Here is a 22,467-nt window from a genome sequence, read left to right on the forward strand (position 1 = left end):
TTATTCCTAAACTTAACCATCTCTCACCTAATGCCTAAAGTTAATCGTACATAACCTAATTCCTAAACTTAACCATTCCAAACAAATCACCTAAACTTAACAATCACTATCGAACCATATAGAATTGACAATTTATTAATGTCTTTACCTAAATGTTATTTGAAAACGTTTTTAAGGCGAACTTCAGGACTTTTCAACCTGGACACTATTTGCGATTAATTTAGGAACTAACATGGACCACCACACGGCAACAAGAGGGGGCGAGACTTCTTCTGGAGCAAGACCGGTTGGACACAATGACAAACAGATCGGATCAAGCGAAAGGTAAAAAAAAAAGTTGTATTTCTTTGTAGGGATCCTTTCCATAATGTTATAATATAATCGGGGCCAATGGCATGTCAATGTCAATGGCAAAAACAAGCACTTTGGCATGCACGTTGACGGGACGCTACTGCCCAAAAGGATAGCCCCTTTCACAGATTAGGCTACTGCTTGGTCGTTGACGCTCAATAGTGAACCAATCTCATACATTGTTTTCAGCATTACTCCCTTAGCCTTAAAACGAACGGAAAATAGTTTCGTATCGAAGTTAGAAAATCCCGCAGTTCTCAAAACGAGGGTTCTGGGAATGCGATTTTGAAACGGCAGCCTCCTGCACTGCAGGAATAACATGGGAGGCACAGCCAGGTGGGCGTTTCGTGTGGTGGGCGTATCAGGTGGTGGGAGTGGCGAGTGACGTTTCAATGTACCCGCAGAAAGAAAGAAGCCTTTGGCGAGTGCTCCTCGACTATTGGCCATGACGTATTTTTCAGGCGCGTGAGCACTGCGCGAATTTTGAAGATGGAGGATGGATCCTATTGCACTTGAGGCAGTCTGTAATCCCGTATCTTCGAATAACCTTGAAACATAGTCTCGATGTATACTTAGGATTCTACATCAATGGAGTATGGAAAAGACAGGGTGGTGGCGTTGGTAGACATGGATTGCTTCTACGTGGCAGTGGAGCAAAGAATCAACCCAGTTTTGAAGAACACACCGTGTGTGGTAGCGCAATACAAAACGTGGAAGGGAGGCGGGTGAGCTTCTACCGTTTCTAAAACGTCATAACAAAAGCCTAAAGTTACATAGTCGAACTATCCACCGATCGAAGTGCTATTAACCAGCAGAGCAAGTCCAGGGCAGCCACAGAGGCGTTCAAGATAGTCAAGACTATTATCTTTCTGCATAGCCAGGGCAAATCCAGAATCAGACAACAAAAAAGCCAGTTAGTCAGACAATCGGCTTCGTTATGGAGTCATTACTCCAAATGGTTTACCAGAAAAATACTAGTTTTAGTGGCATACTGTCATTTGGTTTATGATCTAGGATGTGATAGATTCGCCATCATTTGAAAGAAGATGATTGTTTGTATTTTGTAATGAGTGATTTTCAAAACGCTTTGAAATGACATGTGAAACTGTCATGTACATATGCATGAGTCAACATGGTTTTGAATGACTGTCTGTATAGCATTATAGCGGTGAGTTACGAGGCAAGGGCGTGCGGTGTCACTCGCAACATGTGGGCGGACGATGCAAAGAAACTATGCCCAGACCTCCGTGTGGCACGCGTCCGAGAGGCCCACGGCAAGGCCGACCTCACACAGTGAGTATTGTCGTGTTCATCAATTATTATTGTTCAGTCTGGAGGTCTGTCAAACAACTAACCAACCAAACACCGATCGTGTTTCAGTTACAGGGAGGCAAGTGTCGAGGTGATCGAGGTGATGTCGCGCTTCGCCGTCATCGAGAGAGCGAGTATTGACGAGGCGTACATGGATCTTACTGATGCGGTTAAACTCCGGCTGAAGAATATGTCGGCGGGCGAGCGGATGGATCCAGTCCTACTGCGAACTACCTTCATCCAGGGGTTCCCACTTGCTCAGGCTTCCCCTGAGCAAGGAGTTTCTTCAGAGTCCCTGGACAAAGGTAAGACATGGGTCACTAATTGACTCTACCTTTAAGAATACATATAACACGACAGACACTTATTATTAAAACTGTTTATTACGTTGCTCAGCTAAATTACCATATTGAGACTGTGTAAAAAGTTTGGCACTTCCATATAAGGCCTGGAGTAAAGACACAGCGAAGGACAGTAGGCTGCTCTTACTCAAGATGTTATGTTTTTAGTGGTTGCCTGTATTTGTAACCATCATAATTCTTGTTAACTGTCAGTAGTCTCTATATGTCCTATACTATTTAGCCTACTATTAAGTCATTTAGCAGAGGCTTTGGTTCAGCTGGGAGTCGAGCACCCCAACCACTAGACTATCCTGCCGATTATACTATTGTATGCCACACTTTACATTTGTTATGATTTTACTTAAGTCATTTAAGCCCGTGGTCCCCAGCCCCCGTCCTTACCGGCTTTTTGTGGTCCCCAGAGGAGCAGCGGTCCAGGGGCCTACAACAGTGGCTGGAGACCGTCCCCCCAGCCCCGTCGGAGGGCCATGGCTCTGCGGAGCTCCAGCTAGCCGTGGGGGCCGCCATCGTGGAAGAGATGAGGGCGGCCGTGGAGCAGCACACCGGCTTCCGCTGCTCGGCTGGAATATCACACAATAAGGTGGGAGGCCGTGCTTTAATTGAAACTGCATGGATTAAACTAAGATTAAAACAAACTGTTTGTAGCCATATGGCAGATTATAATCTGAAGTGATCTACAAGTGAGGCGTAGGACAATCAAAAAGTGCAGAGTAGCGATAGGAATCAAAACACAACGTTGCTGTTAATTAGATGTTATTTCTTATTAATGTTTTAATTTACTAATTACCTTTCCAGATTCTGGCCAAATTGTCCTGTGCTTTCAATAAGCCCAACCGACAAACGGTGCTGCCCATGGACTCTGTGGCAGAGCTGTTCAGCTCTCTACCTGTAAGTAAGATGTGAGTATACAGTTGAACCCATGGTTGAAAGCAGATATATTTGAAATGAGCTTAAGGTATAAGGCCTAAGCCACCTAGTTAGGGTTGGGAAACAAGGCAGACCTGAATGTTTAATCCTGGACAATGGAGCATTTGTTCTGCAGCTGTTTACTTAATTGTATCTGAACGATTTTCTCTATTTTACGTGGCAATCTTGATTTAATGACAGTTAATTCATTAGCTATCACCAGTCAGGTAACACAGTGGTGAATGAGCCTATGGCCCACTGACGTGGTATGTGCTATGTGTTTCTGTCCATGCAGTCGCAATCTGGGAGGGAAGCTGGGGGTGTCTATCACAGAGACCCTGGGTGTGGAGAACATGGGAGAGCTCACCCAGTTCTCCAAGGCTCAGCTGGGACAGCACTTTGGGGACAAAACGGGGTAAGACCCGGGAAATTTACAGTACTTGCAAGCGCGAAAAACAACTCACCGGCTGACACCACACATGCTCATTTGATGCAAGTCTTTGTTGGTTGAACCTCTGTTTAACACCAATTGTTGTCTTTGTCTCTGCAGTCAGTGGCTCTATGACTTGTCACGGGGGGTTGACTTTGAACCAGTGAAACCCAGGCAGCTCCCAAAGTCCATTGGCTGCAGCAAAAACTTTGCTGGAAAGTCTTCGCTAGGGACGATTGAGCAGGTTAGAAAAATGTGTATTTTTATTTATTGTTCAAAAATGTAGTAAAAAGAATAACATGGCAAGGGTTTGACATCAGAACTTAATTGAACATGTTTTTGTTATGAATTAGGAGAAATAAGCGACCGATTTAACCCCCTGTGTAGGTGAAACACTGGCTGCACCAGCTGGCCCTGGAGCTGGAGGAGAGGTTGACCAAGGACCGAGACATGGTGGGTGTAAACAAACTGCTCTTTTCTGGACTTAGATCGGAACGGGATGTTTGTTGGGCTGATAAGTATTAAGGGCCGTGGTTTTGGGTTTTAACCCCAATGTCTGCAGTCTACTCTTCGGAATCCTTGAGCAAGAGGCATGATCCGTATCTGCTATCTTAATGATGTATCGGAAGAAATGAAAGTGTCTGCCAAATGACCATAGTCCTCAATCCAGTGTTTGGTTATGTTGTTATTACCTTCGTTCTGGCAGAATGGGCGCGTGGCCAGGCAGTTGACGGTGGGCGTCCGACAGCTCGGAGACAAAAAGCCCAGCAGCTTCTCCCGCTGCTGCCCGCTGGTCCGCTACGACGTCGCCAAGATATCCGGCGACAGCTTCTCCATCATCAAGAGCCTCAACGCAGTGGGGAACCACCAGGCAGCATGGTAGGCTGGATCAGCCCCATGACGTTGATCGTGTAGCATTTTGTTTAGGTGTCGTTTTGTTATTTATACTTATGCATTGTGTAGAATAATTGTATTGTAGTGGGCAGGATAGTTGTAGTGGCTAGGGTGTTCAGCTCCTAGCCTAAAGGTACTGGGTTTGATTCCCAATGTCAAGCCTACCTGTAGGCATTCTAAGAGCAGGAAGCCCTAACCAAACCACTTAGCTGTGGACATTTAGTGTTAAAGTGTGTTTTAGTGTTAATTTAGTGGATAAGAAGCATGCTTGAGTGCTGGTAATGCGTAGAGCAATACAGATAATCTATTACATGTGCTGTAAGTGAAACGTTTTTATGGGTTTTTATTTTCCAGGAGTCCAGCTCTCACCATGCTCCACATTTCCGCCAGCAAGTTCAGCGACACCCCCTTGGCTGGAGGAGGGATAGCCGGCTTCCTGTCCAGTGATGTCACTTCCTCCCATGCCCTTTTCCCTGCCAGTGTTTCCCAAGGGGGGCTCGTGTCCTCTGGGCTGAGAAGCAGGAGCAGCGGCGGTGGCGGTACTCCTAGCAAACCCACCATGATCCAGTCTCTGTTCCAAAGAGCTGCTGAGAAACAGAGGCAGAGGACTGGAGGAGAAGAAGAAGAGGAGGAGGAAGAAGAAGGAGAAGAAGAGAAGGATCAAGATGGAGATGAGGAAGGTTCTGCGGTTTTACTCGCCCCGCCCGCCTCTCATTCGGTGGCTTCCTCAAGCGATCAGTCGGAGACAGCGGCTCTAGCTCCAAGCTCCTCCACCACACTTTCATCCTCTCACACCTCACCGGTGAAAGACGGTGGCATCTCGTCTTTCTTTCAAAGGAAAAGCATTGAGAGACGGTTACAAATGGCAGGCAGGTCCCGCAAGGGCCAACGTGTTACAACCAGCCCAATAGAGATCGTTGGGGCGGTTGCCTCAGCCCTTCAGGCAGAGCAGAACTCACAACCTCCCGCTTGCCCGTCTGCGGGTCAAGAGTTGAGCATAGTGCTGGGTTCAGACGATGGACCTCCCCCTTCTCCTGGGGACCCTGGAGCCGGCCCGGACGACGAGGACCTGGTGGCCTGTGAGCACTGTGGCCTCCGGGTGCTGGCCTGGGATATGCCCGAGCACAGTGACTACCACTTTGCTCTGGACCTCCAGAAGTCCTTCACCTCGCCCTCCTCCACCACCACCACCACCACCACCCCCACGGCTAGCTCCTCTCTGTCCGCTGCCTCTCCGCCGTCCGCCGCAACGGGAGCTTCCGCAACGAACCAAGCGACCCGGGGGAAGTCGAAGTCCAAAGGACAGTCTGGACCCCAGTCGAAAAGACCCCGACCCCAAGGGGGGCCCTTGGATTCTTTCTTTAAGAAGAACTGAGGATGTGTTGTTGTGGGCCACGCTACCCAAGCTATTAGGGGTTATGGGTTTCCATGAAGAATGACTTGATTTTCTATCATAATTGCTGAGTATTTTAGTCTTTTGGCCTGTCTTGAATGTCTAAATAATAAAATTAAATGCAGATATATGACAACTATAGTGGGATATTAAACTTTTTCGGATATTTATATATTTTTGTATGGAGTCTGTGGATTAAAAAAAATGGTGTACAAATAAAAACAAGCATATTCTCAACCTTACCTTTTGTTTTGATTAACGCCTGTGTTTAGATGTATTGTACACCATCAAGCATAAGGAATATATACTTATTTTTACAATCATTAGTGAGTTTTCAAATGTTTAGACGACTTGGTGTTGTCAGGGAAATCTAGCAGAGGCCCAGAGCTAATCTGAAAGGTCAGAGCAGTACAGCTTTAGGTGATAAGCCTTGTCAGACCCACACCACGTCCCACACGCACTACATTGATCAAGTATAGTAAACAACTGCCAATGTTCGTATTAATACTTCATAACAGCTAAAGGGTTCGAACCCATGTTCATTTTTCTTGGTCCTTAGGTTGGGACACGTTTCCATGCTGTCAAGGTGTTGTAAACCTGTTAACCATGACTGGTTGCCTTAAGGATAGTTAAGTAATTATTAAGGAGCAGCTTGCTTGTTTTTGTTAATGCTTTCTACACTCAGATTAGGAGGATTCAAATCATGAGTTGAAACCATTAAACCTAATTATCTACATGTGTGAATCATCTCAAACAATATCAAGTAATACATTACTTTTATTTATGTACATCACAATATACAGTCTGGATTTGTACATAAACTTGTATCATACTTCACCACAAATGATTAAAACGTTACAATCAGTCTGTGAACTTGAGGTTGCAAAAAAAGTGACAATCTGTGTTTGTAAAGGTTTAAAAGTATCATGTTCTAATAAAACTTGTAAAAGTTAAAACCCCACTACAAATCTATAAAATGACTATTATTTTCCATACCGAAACAAAAAATGTAACACCTGATATGGTTTTCTACCTCCTTTTGCAAACAGCTGATCATGTATTTTTGGTTGATACACATTCCTCATAATGATGAACACAAACTGCATAGCAGAGATGCAACCAAACACCTGGCACTAGTTTTTGCCATTCCCTCCCTTAATATATAGAGAGCGAACGCTCTTCATTCCATCACCAAAAAACTTGCAATAATATATAAAGACAGCTGGCATGGCTCACAAAAGCCTAGAACAAAACAATGAAACTTTTCCTCTAATTGCTAGATTTTGAACAAGGACCTTTTCAAAGAGTAGCACCTGACACAAGTTTTCCCCGTTAAACCTTTTTGGGGTTCAAAAGCAGGTTGCTGAATAGAAGGCTGAAACAGTAGATCCATTAATGGCACTGTGCTCTAACAGATCCTACTTAATTACCTCAGTAACTTTCGGGGGGGGGGGGGGGGTGAAACGTTCCTCAAACAAAAACTCCTTTGAACATCTCGGTTGAAAATATTGCCACCTCAAAGGGCGGCTCTACATAGGTAACGCATACTCAAAGAAGACAAATTATTGCGTTTCTTTGGGAGAAACATCCTTTTTTTTCTTTAAACCCTTACAACTAACAAATTAAAATCTTTGTAGTTTTGTTAAGAGTGGAATGCAGTACATAGCCAGTTACGTTTTTCCTGAGCAACTAATGCACTTCTGAGATTGGCAGTAGCTTTAGGTGTTATCAGTGAGTCACACAAAACGTAATTCCGACAAAATTGGTAATGCCCACAAAAACGTGGCCGGCCTCTGAAACTTGAAACGTAACCCCAGTGTACGGTCCTGGGATTCACACCATCTCCATAAAGTGCAGTTTCCAATCAATGAAACTCACTTTGACAAAAGTCAACACACTTGTAAAACAGCTACGTCTGGTCGGACCACCTGATCAACATTTTCCATTCATGGTGCAAATGTTAGACTAAACATTTTTTGTTTCATAAACACATATCTCTTCAGTGAGAACTAAACCAAAAGGTATTATAGCTTCAGAAGGAGAAATGAAATGCGTCATTTCGAGATAGGCACTGTGTTGGTAAAATAGATGAGAGATGAAAGATGATACCCTGGCGTCATGACAACAACATCAACAATATCAACAGTGATGGTGGTGGCCTCTCTCTCACTCATCTTACCAAACTCTAGCTGCTTAACGTGAGAACAGGTCCGGCACCACTGGCCTTTAGTTTGTAAACAGGCGTGTGCCGAATAGGTTTATGAACAGATCTCTCAGTGCCGTATTGAACACTATTGTTTCAGTGCAAGTGGTTCTGGTTTGTGCATCTTTATACTTTGAAGGCAGCACTGCATCCGTTGTTGTGGGTTGAATGCCGGTGGCTTCAGTTGCTAACATTTCAACCAGGTGGGATTAACAATTACAGAGCTTTGGTAGCAGTTCTTTCTGGTGTACCTCGCAGGGGACATGCTCTTCTTACACAATGTCCGGAGTTGCCACAGCCTTAACAAACACGTCATATGTACCTTTAAAATATGTTTGTGTAAGACTGAAGGAGAGGAGTTTGGTGGTCGTAAGGCTTTGAAGAAGGTACACACAAGAGGGACAAACCCAAACAAAGAACAGTCAAAGCAAAAGGTATTCTGTTTTCTGTTTGCAGAAATCGCCTGAGAGATTCCGCATCGGAGGAGAAAGAGAGATAAGGACACGGGGGAGGCAAGCTGGGGAACAAAGAACCTGGTTCCAGAAGGACGGCATGGTTGTGGTTCTTTAGAGCGGAGGGACTTTGCCGGTGGGGGGGGCCCTAGGCCTCGTCGTCCTCGCTGTGGGAGGGCGGGGAGGGGTGGTAGTGGGAGGCCGGCTGCAGCTTGGTGACGTGGCCGATGCCCTTGGTCACGCCCTCGCGGAACAGCAGCTTGGCCCCCACCTTCAGGTACTCCGGGTGCTTGATGAACTTGAAGCGCACCACCGCCTTCTCGCCCGTCCGCAGCTCCTCCTGTGACCCGGGGTGAAGCAAGCACAAACACTGGGTTCAGACGGAGAGAAGGGAACCGCCAGGAAAGCTGGTGTCGTTTTGTGTGATTCATACAACTGGAAAGTAATCCACAGGATCATTTGATTCATTAAGCCGTTTGGCAACAGTATCTAGTTCAGGAAGATACAGTATCTAGTAGTTCAGTATCTAGTTCAGGTGGGGGGGGGGGGGGGGAGTTATGATGGATGGGTCGTCCAGAGGAGGGGCTGACCTTTCCGTGCACGGCCACGACGGTGGCGGTCTGCCTCACGTTGCCCACGTGCACCGTGACCTGGAAGCCCTTGTGGAAGGTTTTGGCGTGGAACAGCAGCACGATCTCAGCCTCAAATTGCCAGCAGATGGTGGGGTCCATCTCTGGGCTGACCATCACCATGCCCTGGGGGAGGACCACACACATGGTCAAGCACACAGGATCTCATTGACTGTATTCATTAGGATAAAGAATCAAATTATTTCAAAACAGACACGAGGGAAGATGGAGAGGCCCGTTTATATTGGGATGATTATTTACATAGAATCTTTCTTACACACACACACACACACACACACACACACACACATTTTGTGAACCCAAACAGACCCACAAAGAACAAACGGCATAGGTCAGTAAGAGAGACAGACACTCTCTTGAGCTAGACGACGACAAACACCTCACACACACACACGCAGCCTCTCTCCCTCTCCACCTAGAGATGCTCAACCCAAACCACCCCATCCCAGTGGCGCCGTACCTTGCGCAGTAAGGCGCGGTCGAAGCCGCCCAGGGCCAGCGTGGCGGCCTGGCCGGCCCTCAGCACCCTGCAGCCAGAGCGGTTCCTCTGGATGCTCTCCACCGTCAGCTTGTGGAACTTGCCCGAGTCCGTGGGACCTACCACCAGCTGCTCCCCCTCACGGCAGATACCACTAAACGGAGGGGGGGGGGGGGGGGGGGCAATAGAGGAGACCAAGGTTACAGCTAAGACAGGGGGGGGAAGTATAGATAAACATGTGGTTCATGTAAGGTAGGAGAGCAGCCCTCCAGCGCTCTGACCTGTAGAGAGTTCCCCCGACCACAGTCCCCACCTCGGGCACCGTGTAGATCTCATCCACCTGGGACGGGTCAGAGTGCAGATTAGTACTCCGCGAGGCACATCACCTGGTGTACGCTGCCTCGATGTTGAATCAATCCTTTCACATTAGGGGTTCAATCAATTGCCGTCTTATTGTCGTGCGTGCATTCGTGTGCGTGTGTGTGTGTTTGTGCGTGCGTCGCACCTGGAACTCTGTGAGCTGCTGCATGAGCTCCTCCTGCTCCTTGCTGTTGCTGAGGGGGGGGAGGATGTTGAAGAAGACCTTAAGGTGCTCCAAGCTCTCCCCCGACACGCTGGACAGGGTGAAGATAGGAGTGATGCTGGGGAGGAGAACCACACGCACGTCAACACACTGCCGCCTGTTGAAATGTGTGCCATCATACTGGGTTAGTATCGCATGTAAACTGTATAATGCGTGTCTTTGCACTGTTTACTGTGTAATACCGTCTCCATACTGTATAATGCGTGTGGCCATGTTGTATAATGCCTGTCTTCATACTGTATACTGTATAATACTGTCCTACTGCAGTGCATACAGATTATATACTGCCTTCATACTGCATAACACACTTCTCATACTGTATAACAAAGTTCATAGTGTATACTGTATAACACTGTGTTCATAACACGGTCTCCATACTTTATACTGTATAACACACTCATACAATAAACTGTATAACAGTGTTCATAGTGTATACTGTAAAACACTGTCTTCATAACACGGTCTCCATACTGTATACTTTATAATATGTTTCATAACACGGTACAAGGCGGTCTCCTTACTGTATACTTTATAATATGTTTCATAACACGGTACAAGGCGGTCTCCTTACTGTATACTTTATAATATGTTTCATAACACGGTACAAGGCGGTCTCCTTACTGTATACTTTATAATATGTTTCATAACACGGTACAAGGCGGTCTCTTTACTGTATACTTTATAATATGTTTCATAACACGGTACAAGGCGGTCTCCTTACTGTATACTTTATAATATGTTTCATAACACGGTACAAGGCGGTCTCCCTACTGTATACTTTATAATATGTTTCATAACACGGTACAAGGCGGTCTCCCTACTGTATACTTTATAATATGTTTCATAACACGGTACAAGGCGGTCTCCCTACTGTATACTTTATAATATGTTTCATAACACGGTACAAGGCGGTCTCCCTACTGTATACTTTATAATATGTTTCATAACACGGTACAAGGCGGTCTCCCTACTGTATACTTTATAATATGTTTCATAACACGGTACAAGGCGGTCTCCCTACTGTATACTTTATAATATGTTTCATAACACGGTACAAGGCGGTCTCCCTACTGTATACTTTATAATATGTTTCATAACACGGTACAAGGCGGTCTCCTTACTGTATACTTTATAATATGTTTCATAACACGGTACAAGGCGGTCTCCTTACTGTATACTTTATAATATGTTTCATAACACGGTACAAGGCGGTCTCCCTACTGTATACTTTATAATATGTTTCATAACACGGTACAAGGCGGTCTCCTTACTGTATACTTTAAAATATGTTTCATAACACGGTACAAGGCGGTCTCCCTACTTGGGCGTCTGGGCGAACTGCTGGGCGGCGGCGACGGCGTCGTCGGGGCCGCCCACCACCAGGGGCACCTTGTGGCAGCCGGGCTGCTTCAGCACGCGTTCCAGCTGGCGCACGGTGCGCTCCACCGTGGCCCGCGTGCACAGGTCCACCTTGGTCACCACGATGAAGATGGGTACCTTTAGCGCCATGGCCAGGCCCAGGTGCTCCCGCGTGGTGCCCACTGCAGGAGGAGGAGAGAGGGAGGTGGAGGAGGAGGTGTTCAAGACGCAATTCAGGAACGTTTCGGAAGGACTTTTTAAACTAGCTGTTAGCAGAGGAGCCCTTGGTGTATGTGTGTGTGTGTGCATGTGTATATGTGGGTGTGCGCATTCATCACACACACACACACACACACACACACACACACACACACACACACAAACACTTTCTGCAAGTCATGAGCAAGCCATGCGGCAAACGTTAGATTAGAATCGAGAGCCAACCTGATAGAGCCACATTTAACGATGTACTGAAACATTTAGAAAATAACTAGAATAAAACCCTGTATATATTTAGTAGAGCTATGAAGGACACCACCAGGTAAAGAATCAAAGCAGCCGCAATTTTACAATGAGAGAAAAGTAACCAGCCATCTCGAGAGACTTCAGGTGAAGAGGTTGCCTGTGATGACAGGGAGACCTCAAAGCGCCGATCTCAATGTGTCAGTGAACACAGGTCATGAGGGTAGGGAAACAGCATAGACTCAAGGGACAGGCCAAATCCACCATGACTCATCCTGATTCCAGGGGATGTTGTTTCTTGAGAAAGCTGCCCTGACCTCTACCTGCTGCTTAATGATATGCATCTAAACAAATTCAGTGAAAGTTGCTTTTGATAAAAGCAACTTGCATAAATGAATAGCAAATGTCTACCCACTGCAAAAAAAACGACCTATCAAGCTAAGATAAACAGCCTAGGTGGGATGATCGGTGATATGTGGGACTTTGTGGGATTCAGGTCAAAGCAGCGGTGGGATTTAACATGTGGCCATGTTGCCCAGTAATGGAGCACGGTGTGTGATGGAAACACAGCAGAGCGGGCCAATGCTTTGCACTTTATGTAGACCTCAGCCATCCGTGTCTCTCAAGGGTGAGAGAGACGGGACACCTAAACACCCTTGTACATGCTGACAAGAGACTCAAGATACAGTGACCTTCCCTCCCTCCCACCTGCATTAGCTGGCTGGGAGACTGTTTACGCAGACATCAGCACAACCAGCTGGCCTAAGGCTGCATGCCATTGGCCATATTCCATACATGCTCTTCCTGTCTAATGTCCCGACCCTAACCTTTGCTTTTTATATGGAAACTTGATCATGAGGATGAATATAACTTTTTACAATCAAAATATGTTTTCGATTTGCATGATTTGTATCTTGGCCTACGTTGTGAATAAGATTAAAGTCTCTGCTTAAACTTAAATGTTAAATGGGATGTGGGATGAATTTAGCAGGTAATTCCCCTGTTGAACTGTCTCTGCGTCCCAACGAAGTATGCATTACACAGATAGGTTCCACTGTTTCATCATTGAAACCACAGCTCTTGGGTTTCGTCCACTGTGTCTGTGTGTCTGTGTGTGTCTGTGTGTCTGTGTGCCTGCATGCGTGTGTGTGCAAGCGTGTATGCGCGTGTGTATTTTAGGATAGTCCTCATACTTGACCCAGTAATCAACCAAACCTTATACAACTTTTTGTTGCATAATACAGCATATATGACTTCACATTATAAACTATGATTATGGCTCAGAAAAGCGGAAGTATATATATACGAGAACGTACACAAACTCTGTGCACAAATAAACAGTATTGTCAAAGAATATGTAGAATATTTGATTTTAGGAACTTAAAAGATAGAAAAGAGTGGTGACCTAGGTCATTTAGACTAGCTATTAAGTTATTTAAAGGGCACCACATGTGTAGATCGCATAGCGCCGGTGTAAAATGTCACTTGCGCTATTCTGGCTGCATGCTGCATGGAGCGTGCTTGATTGGATTGTGTTCATTTCTTCGCACATGAATGACAGCCATCTCATCAACACGTTGTTGGTTTTTCCTAGTGTTGTGTATGTTTCTGGGTCTCTGTTAGCTCAGCCCTCCAGGCCATTTGAGCAGGGGACAAACAACACCCAAGTCTACCCCTGTGCACTTTGTTGCATTGTCTGACATAGCACAGTGACTGTAGTGGTTGCACTTGGACAGACTGTTACTCTGCATGTGTAGAAGAAATATGGCTGCAGAAGAGGCTGCACCTCTTAATATAGAACCGTCCAACCTTTTATCTTAACATCATAAGTAAATAATAAGCATTGGAGGCACCTGAGGCATATCAACATGACAGAGGGAGTAGCCATATTGTATTTTAAAGGAGGATCAGTATGAATATGTCCATGTCATAACATAACAGAGTGTAGGATAGGAAATTCTGATACACATTCACACTGACACACGCGTCCAACATTCAGTAATTTAGCAGACGGTTTCTGCAGCAGATATAACTAGATCTTTAAAAAATGACATAGGAATGATTAATAAACAACAAAAACAACAAGTAAATAAACAACCGAAACGCGAGTCACTTCGGAATTGGGTCAGGGGTGGGGTACGGACCAGGGGCGGTGTTGGGGGGGTGTTTACGTCAAGTCAGCCCCAGCAGAAGTTTCAGGTTCCTCAATAAGAGGGCAGGTTGACCAGGAGACCGTAGTATGTTACAACATTGGACGTGGCTAGGGTTGAGTTATTTAAAGGGAGTGTTTGGGGGTGCTGGGTGGGTGGTGGGGGAAGGTGGTGATTGGGGGAGGGAGGGCCGGGAAAAGGAGCCGGTGGAAAAAGTATGTGACATAGAATCCTTTCATTCTTGTTTAGTTAGTTGTTGGTATAGCACTTTCAGATTTGGGACGGGGCAGATAAGACCAGCTTGGAGATACAGCATGCACTGGCATAGAGGGGAAGGGTTGTCAGGTGTGCCCAACAAAAGCAGACTTTATACCGCATGTGTTGGGTGTGAGCAGGCCGATGCTTCATCAAGCCGAATTCTCTGCTTAATGTTGAAATTATGTAGAGCAGTTTGTATTACATACAACATCTGGGTAGGTCAGGGTGGGTTTTGTGGTTCGGATGCTCCAATCCCTCCCGGAAGGTTCTAGATTTGATCCCCAAGGTCCCAACTGCTGACCTTTAGTCAACCTTCAGCAGGATGACCTAGGCACTATCGGCAACTTAATGAAGTGTATCCTATTTCACCCTGGATAAAGGTGTCAACTTGTGAATTGTAACTAGCAGCAACGGTAAACAAAAATCGTCGAGCCAAACCGAACCTACCAATGCCGGTGTTTGCACTGACGACCAACATGGCAAAGTCAGGGCAGTAGGTGGTGAGGCCGAAGATGGTGGTCTTCAGGTACTTGTGGTGTCCGGCCAGGTCAATGAAGGTGATCATTTTAGAGGCGCTCTCACAGATCTGCTCCGCTGTCCGCGACTCGCTGTAGTTCACCACCTGGCGGCACCAGGGAAGGACAAACGAGTTACGGCCATCATTCAAAGGATTCATTGTCACGTAAGCACCTCGGTTAGATTATGCAGTCAAATTTATTAGGACACCGAGATCACCTGAGCCTCATTTGACAGCTGATTCCCGAGATATATATATAAGGAAGAGCATGTGTGTTGTTTACACATTATGGACGTACGATGGCTGGCAATCTAATACACTTTTCGGATGGACGAGGAGACATCTTTCATGTTAGATCAGGGGGATCTGAACCTTTTGAGGCACCTCATGCCAAAATGGGGATGTAAGTGCAAACAGCGAGTTTATAGATTACTCACAGGCCTTTCACACATCGCGACTCAGACCTTCTCCGGATAATCCCCGGTGGGACGGTTTGTGTGAACACAAAAGTCAGAATCCACCTCTCCGGGGGTTTAAACTAACAGGCCCCTAGTGTTAAGTCTGGAGAATCAGAGAGCCGGAGGATTCACGAGCGAACAAGGTGAGCATGTTGATGACGTTTATATCATGCTTCTGCCATGAGTTTAGCTGCCTTGTACTTTTTGTCTTCTCACCTGTATTTTGCGATCCAATGTTTTATGCTACCGTTTTACTCTTCTGCCTATATTGCAGGTACGGCTAAATAAATGCGTGGATATCACTGCAAAGACCTCATCATCATGCAGATGGTAGCCTAAACCACCATTTTCGATGAGTTGGAAACAACACACTGCGACTTCCACAGAATACTTTTGGCGTCACGTTCTGCCTCCTGCAAGCTCTACCCAGGCGCCGTTCCTTGTCTTAAGTAAACAGTGTTTTCCAATATGTGGGAACTCGTCTGATGCGGCTTATCTCCTGTTGTCTGTCGCATGTCTGAAAGGACAATACAAATCATCTCTGTTCCTCATTCTCCGGAGTTCAACCGGAGTTCATGGGTGACAGACCTATCAGAGTAGGAATTAGTCTTAGTCTTCAGGCGAACGTAGGTGCACGTAGAAGGCTATATTCACATGAGAACTGGTATACAACAGTATCTATCTATGCATTCGATTTGAAGGAGGGGAAACATATGCAAATGCATGGCCAGGTGACCAACAATGGAGTCCTTCAAAAATAAACTAGGTGACCTAGGTTGACACTGGCTTTCCGCCACAACAGCTGGGAAATTTCCTTGACATTTTTCCCCTATACATGTCTCATTCAGTTCGAGAACTGTGGTCTGGTTTTAGCCTCTCAAGTGTTGTGTACTTACCATCTGATATGCAACAGTGGGGGGAAACTTGCATTGTGTGACATGGACCCCTACAAACTGTACAAACCACCACCGCTTCTTCATCTTTATAACTCTAAAAGACTTCCCATGGTTGTGCTCTGATTAAACATTGAACATGACTGGAAGAGTCCTCACCTCCCCTTTGCTGTTGAAGCCAAGGATCTCAAAGCTGATGCTGGAGGTGCGTCCGGTCTGGATCTCGTGGAGGTGTCTGAAGAGGTTGAGCCTGGCTCTCCCCCGTCCATTGTCCAGTTCCCCTTGCGTCAAGACCCCCAACAGGGTGGACTTCCCCGAGTCCACGTTTCCCAAGACGGCGACCCGCAGGTCCAGGAACTAAAGAGTAGACCAGAGGCACTTAATGACTCCCAGGTGTGGGGATGTCACAGTCAGCAGAACATGCGAGACAATCCCATGGAATAGATACTTGGAGAAATAGATAAATACTTTACTTATCCTAAATGAAAATCAAGTTTATCAGTACCAGAAAACAAGACAAAAGAAAAGAAGACAAGATAACATAGGCTGAGGATACAAAATTATATTTGGAAAAAGCTATGCTACCCAATATAAGGCAAAAGGCATGCTTCAAACTGAGAGCTGATCTGGTGAAACGCAAGAAGGTTGGTGACTTGAGTTTCAGACCACTGACCTGCTGGTCATCTGGGACCTTGCGGATGAGCACCTCTGCGATCTTACGAGGATCGTCAGAGTCGTAGTCCACCTCACACTCTCTGAGCACAGTGATGTCTGCTCCGACTCTGTGAACATGATTCATCGCTAATATTACTTCTTTAAAACTTTTTTTTTAAGGATCATGCTTTTTACGTCACTTGTAATTTGTGTCCATTTAAACAAATGTTGATTGAATGCTTGGGATTAAGGCCTCTATTAAATGACTACATTTTAACAGTTTTACTTTGGATAGAAGCGTCTGCTAAATTAATGGGTAATTGCAATGTAAACAGATACATTTCTGGAAAGCGACCGCATGCTCCAGAGTCTTACTTCTCAGCCATCCTGTGGAGGGTTTCGAGCGACGTCCTCATGTCCTCCTCCGAAAGGCCCACCAGCATGCCGTTGTCCTCCACGCCGATCTGGTAGACCGCCTCGCCACGGCCCTCCTGCAGCCGCCATTTCATCTGCGTGGCAAGGTGCTCAAAGCGGTACTGCGTAGGGTTTATCAGCTTCAACTGGACACAGACACAAAGAAGAAGCCTTCCTTAATCGCAATAGGACTGCCATTACTAGATGGTAACAGCTATGGGGTGTGTGTGTGTGTGTGTCTGTGTGTGTGGGGGGGTATAGTATAGTCATAAGGATGTATTGTACTGGGTTGGAATCCAAGTGTCCACAGTTTACCTGTTGGCACCTCTGAGCAAGTTGCTCCTATCTGAAAGAAAATGTTGCAACACTGTGTTGCATTTCATGAAACCACCTGCTAAATGAGATAAGTGGTAAGAAAGACAAGACAGTGTTTGTTTATCTGACAGGGGAAGGAAGTGCCTTTTCTACAAATGTTCTTGCCAATCAATAGTGGGGTCGGATTTCCTGAAAGGAGCACTTAAACATTCGGCCTGCACTACCAAACAAAAAATATCAACAACAAACATGTTCTCTACATGAAGTAGGCATGAGAGATTGAAATCATAAAACATTAAGAAAAGTAGAAACATTTGACAGTGCATATAGCAGAATAAATTGGGGGAATGGCTCTTCATAAAAATACCGTGGAACTATTGAACCTGTTCCTAAATCCATCTGGTTCTTTAATAATTTATTTTGGTTAATTTTGTACAGGCCAATGCTTTTGCTTACCTTGTACTCTATATTTCCCTCTTCTGCCTGGGAGAGAAAGAGAAGAGGGTGGGGTGGGGTGGGAAGGGGCAAAATAAGTCATCCCAAAGCAAAACAATACACACAATTGAATTTGAATTGATAAAAGATAGAGTCGCAATCACACAACAAGTAACACTTTTGCTTCTGTAGGCTTTCAACGTATTGTTTGCTCCCCCCCAGCCCCACAAAAACAATATGTACAATTGAAAAGGAAAAATGTGTCTGCATCACAATGTTTAGGATTTCTTTATCAGAAACAGGTAGGAGAGACAAGCTGAGGCATGTTGAGACCAATGACCGACTTTTGTGGTTGAAACACAACACTTAAATTAAGTGTCAGCTTCAAAAGCCATGGCTTTCATATTCCAATACACCAGCAGAGCACCCATCGTGAAAGTTAGATATTAGGGCACATACACGTAATAAATGGGATGGTTGAGGCAATGTACAAGCCCTAATATATAATATTAAATTTCATCAGCCAGCAGGAGGGAAATCTTAACCAAGGCCAGCCCACTTTAAGCGGCGCTCTTGCATCACGTTGCGCTATTTACAAACACTACTCCGCCTCCAGCACCTACTAACAATACTATTCATAAGAAGCTCTTCTTCCTCACTTCAACAAAGCCCAAATTTTTAAACAGAGCAAATTGTCTTAAAGATGTAACGTTAGCAGTGCGGACAATGTTTATAATAAACACACCGTGGTTATCGATGTTATTCTCCGTAGCCTTACTCTTGATTACGTGTCACTGATTTGCTGGCAGAGTAACTTGCTGAACGGCTGAACGACTGAACGAGAGACCCTGAATGAAAGATAACCATGTCACCGACCGATCACCATATCACTGTAAAACAGTGACCATTCATTCTGTCGTACTGACTTTGGAAAAATTCAACCACTCGGATGAATCAACAGTGTTAGCTCTGACATGCTAGCAGCTGTTGGACCAGGGTCCCCTTACCTCTGGAGGGAGATACGGGGGGTAGTGACTCGGTTTCGAGTGTCGTGTCGTCCGAGCCTTGGCTCTCTTGTTGTTCTTCACACCGCTGGCCTTTTTAGAAAGCGCCCCGAAGCCGTTTAGTGGATTAAACCCAACTTCTTGAGACCCAGACCCGTTCTGTCCAGAGCCTGGAGCAAAAAGCTCTGATATCCGCGTCTCCATTTCTTTGGGACTTTCGCTAGCCACTATTTGGGTTAAGTTTTCCTAAGAAGATTAAAGGGTACGTTTGACGAAGTATATACAGGCATAGATATTCATATTCCTTCTCCCGAACAGAAAACAAAGCTCATAACCCCCCCCAACTCTAACATCACAATAACACTGCAGGGGGCTGGGTTTTGAGTTAACTCTCCCTGACGTCACATTTAAAACGAAGGGTGCGCTTTATTTCTTTACAGTGTGCGGCCTGGAGGGCGGGGAATGTATTTATTTTAGTTGAAGCTCAAACTCCGTTCGTTTGGTGGATCCGTTGGCCAAAACCAGACGTATATTTCTGTTATAGTGTTTGCGTCAGCTGATTGTGAAAATTGTAGTTTTAAAATTGTGTGAAATTAATGGTGCAAAAAGTTTAAACAATCTACATCGACGTAAACGAGTCAACCGATACGATTTGAATTTAGTTGTTTTTATACTAAGATGCTAAGAACACGTTGTCTTCAATATTTGACTATTAATACAACAGAAGCAATATACATATATAGTTCACTCATCTCCTGACAAATTATCTTGGATAAGTTATGTATGTGTCTTATTTCTTTCCCCCATTGATTAATATATTATTTTTTGTCCAAAACAATAAACCTTAAGATATGAACCGTTGTATAGTGCCACTGCCTGCAATTTAATTGTTTTAAAAGAGGCTACCGGCAAAAATATAAGGTGACTATTACTACTAGACGAAAGCCACTGTAGGGAAGAGCCTATTTCTGACGGAAAGTGTGTATAACATAGGCTTGCTATCTGCATCAGACATATCGTGAACAATAGCGACGTCATACGTTTGTTAGTGGTTACTACATGTCCAAATCTTTTTGGACATAAATCCTAAAATTATTATTCCATAAGCCTATTTGGGATTTATTTTTTGCATTATAACATTACGTTTTATCCGAATCATTAACTTATACAAATTTACTCTGTTGTTAAATCATATTAGGAATAATGAACTGAGTGGAGTATTGCCTAAGTAACAAGACTTAAAAGGGATTTGATGATGGGACAGCACTGGTTCAGATGTCTGAATCATTGACTTTGTGCAACCATTGAGATTGTAATCATCAATGTGTTCTACCTCGACGAATAAAGGTTAAATAGCCTAATTAAAAATTAAAACCTTACCCGCGCTTATTCGATGCAGCATTCTCTACAGAAAGCCAACACATTCCGAAATCAAATGAAGAGTTTCAGATTGCAACATTGCAAACAACACCGCGATGATTGGTTCCTCTGACAGCATAGGCTCGGCCCATCTGTTCTGACTACTGACCCTCGCCGAGTTCCAAAGGAATTCACAGACGCAGCCACAACTTAACTGCAGACGTTTTCATATTAGCCTACTTCCACGTACCATTTTATCTTTCTTTTTAAGACAGACATGACTTGCTCACTGGGGATCCTGCTCTGTATAGCAGTGCTGTTCCGGACCTCACAGCCCCTCATCATGGATAAACTTGCAGACGGCAAGTTTTGCGCAGATGCAGAGTGTTCAAGTAAGTCAACGTACGACCTTACTTCGAAACACCATTGCTAAACAATATATGGAGCATTAAACAGTTATTAAAATAACATATTATTAGGCATAGGCCTAAAACTAGGCTACCGGAATTAAGAATATAATATGGAGTTGACTACAACGCATGTGGAACTACAAGTTTAACGACAGGCTACTAAATACTCTCGTATATACGGTGACTCTTTCGGTCTTGTTTGTTTAATTTCAGATGCTCTCTCATTGGCCACGGCCATAAACGACTTCGTTGCTCCCGATTGCAGATTCATCAACATCAGGGCAGGACAGATGGTCTATGTGTATTCTAAACTTGTGCCGGAAGAGGGCGCTGGTGTCTTTTGGTCTGGAAGTGTAAGCGGCTTTTCTGCAGATAAATTAAGAGATAAGGGCCGTTTCTTGGGGCCCAAAGCCACATTCTACTTGTCCCTCTTCCCCACACCTTTCTCAACTTTAATAAATTCAGTAATATGTATATATATATATATATATAGCACAAACGCTCCATTATAACACATTTTGAGAAATAAGTTGACCAGATGTTCTTTTATTTATATTGTTTTAAATGGTAGTTTATGGCGTATGGCTTAACCGCTTTTGGCTAGAAACGGCCCAGCGATAGGTATTAGTTATTTAAAACATAAAATGTTAACCCCCCCTATTTGTTATTGTTTTATAAATCAATGTCAGTATTAGCCTTCTGTCTCGTTGATGTAAATGATAGGTTTATGGTGAGCGCTACGTGGACCAGATGGGTATCATAGGATACTTCCCTGCCATTTTGGTGAAGGAGGCAGTAAAGTTTAAGGAAGACACTGTTCAGATTCCCACAACCGTGAGTCCATTTTAGTTGTTCTTTTTTAAAGGAAATACAGACAGTAACTGTTTGATAAAGCCATACACTTCTCTTTTTTGTGTTGTATTTCTGACAGTAAGTTTTGTATTTCTTGCAGGACATGGATTTCTACTGTGATTGATCGATGACAGAGCAACCCAATAATGTCCCATAATTATCATAATCACGATCATTCTCTGTGGATTACTGCCATTAGTGGGAAAATTGCGTATATTGAGTCAAATGAACGGCTTTGGCTTTGCTTTTATCCTCTGCAGACAATTTTCGTAATAAATCTTTTCATCATTATTTGCTGCATGTTATGGATTATTGTCGTCAGAGATTACAAAACCTAAAGAAATATTTTAGACATCAGATGCCGCATTTCACATAAATTATCCATGCCCGTAACAATAATTGTGGCAATTACTGTATCATGAAAAATATAATTGTTATTGTTGTTGTATTCTCTTTATCTATATCTGAATAGAACTTTGGAATGGCTCAAAATGGCGGCTTTTCCTTGTCTGACCTTTTAGCATTTCGATTCTTTCTGAGTTTTGTTTCAGATATGATCTAGTATGGAAACCTGCATAAGTGCTCTCCGCTCATCTTGACCTTCCTAGCATGTTGTTGTGAATATATCACTGTATTTCAATTTGATTACCCACTGATGGTCTCTCGACCTAGGCCTATAGGTTGAATTACGACTAATCATAGTGATCTTAATCATAAAATAAGACTTCATTATATGCTTGATTATAGCCTCCCTGTTGGAGCACAACCATCACAGAAATAACAAAGTTTGAATTTAGATAAGCGATAGCGTATTATATATATATATATATATATATTTATATATATATATTTAGCCCTACTTCGACTACGATTCAGACATTCATTAACAGTTCACTTGATATGCAATGAATCAG

The 22,467-nt window shown here is 44.3% G+C and overlaps 3 protein-coding genes across 3 annotated transcripts; 2 read left to right on the forward strand and 1 right to left on the reverse strand.

The window, feature by feature from the left end:
* Positions 1-841: 841 nt before the first annotated feature.
* Positions 842-5,889, forward strand: polh (polymerase (DNA directed), eta). Its single transcript, XM_079731083.1, has 10 exons — positions 842-1,076; positions 1,510-1,644; positions 1,732-1,967; positions 2,426-2,604; positions 2,820-2,923; positions 3,226-3,345; positions 3,481-3,604; positions 3,748-3,813; positions 4,067-4,239; positions 4,609-5,889. Exons 1-10 carry the CDS (start codon positions 940-942, stop codon positions 5,627-5,629), a joined length of 2,295 nt encoding a protein of 764 aa, XP_079587209.1. The 5' UTR covers positions 842-939; the 3' UTR covers positions 5,630-5,889.
* A 517-nt stretch (positions 5,890-6,406) lies between these two features.
* Positions 6,407-19,289, reverse strand: gtpbp2a (GTP binding protein 2a). The gene is made up of 12 exons (XM_079730788.1): positions 18,936-19,289; positions 17,950-17,976; positions 17,140-17,324; positions 16,784-16,892; positions 16,270-16,467; positions 14,690-14,864; positions 11,335-11,554; positions 9,936-10,071; positions 9,712-9,770; positions 9,413-9,584; positions 8,893-9,057; positions 6,407-8,642 (listed from the first exon to the last, which is right to left on the reverse strand). Exons 1-12 carry the CDS (start codon positions 19,134-19,136, stop codon positions 8,451-8,453), a joined length of 1,839 nt encoding a protein of 612 aa, XP_079586914.1. The 5' UTR covers positions 19,137-19,289; the 3' UTR covers positions 6,407-8,450.
* A 1,188-nt stretch (positions 19,290-20,477) lies between these two features.
* LOC307091801 (otoraplin-like) lies at positions 20,478-21,900 on the forward strand. The gene is made up of 4 exons (XM_079758615.1): positions 20,478-20,683; positions 20,915-21,054; positions 21,425-21,535; positions 21,654-21,900. The coding sequence occupies exons 1-4, from the start codon at positions 20,569-20,571 to the stop codon at positions 21,675-21,677; spliced, it is 390 nt and encodes a 129-aa protein (XP_079614741.1). The 5' UTR covers positions 20,478-20,568; the 3' UTR covers positions 21,678-21,900.
* The last annotated feature ends 567 nt before the right edge of the window (positions 21,901-22,467 follow it).

This window comes from Pollachius pollachius (genome assembly GCF_949987615.1).
Source record: "Pollachius pollachius genome assembly, chromosome: 2".
In the NCBI taxonomy this organism is placed as follows: Eukaryota; Metazoa; Chordata; class Actinopteri; order Gadiformes; family Gadidae; genus Pollachius; species Pollachius pollachius.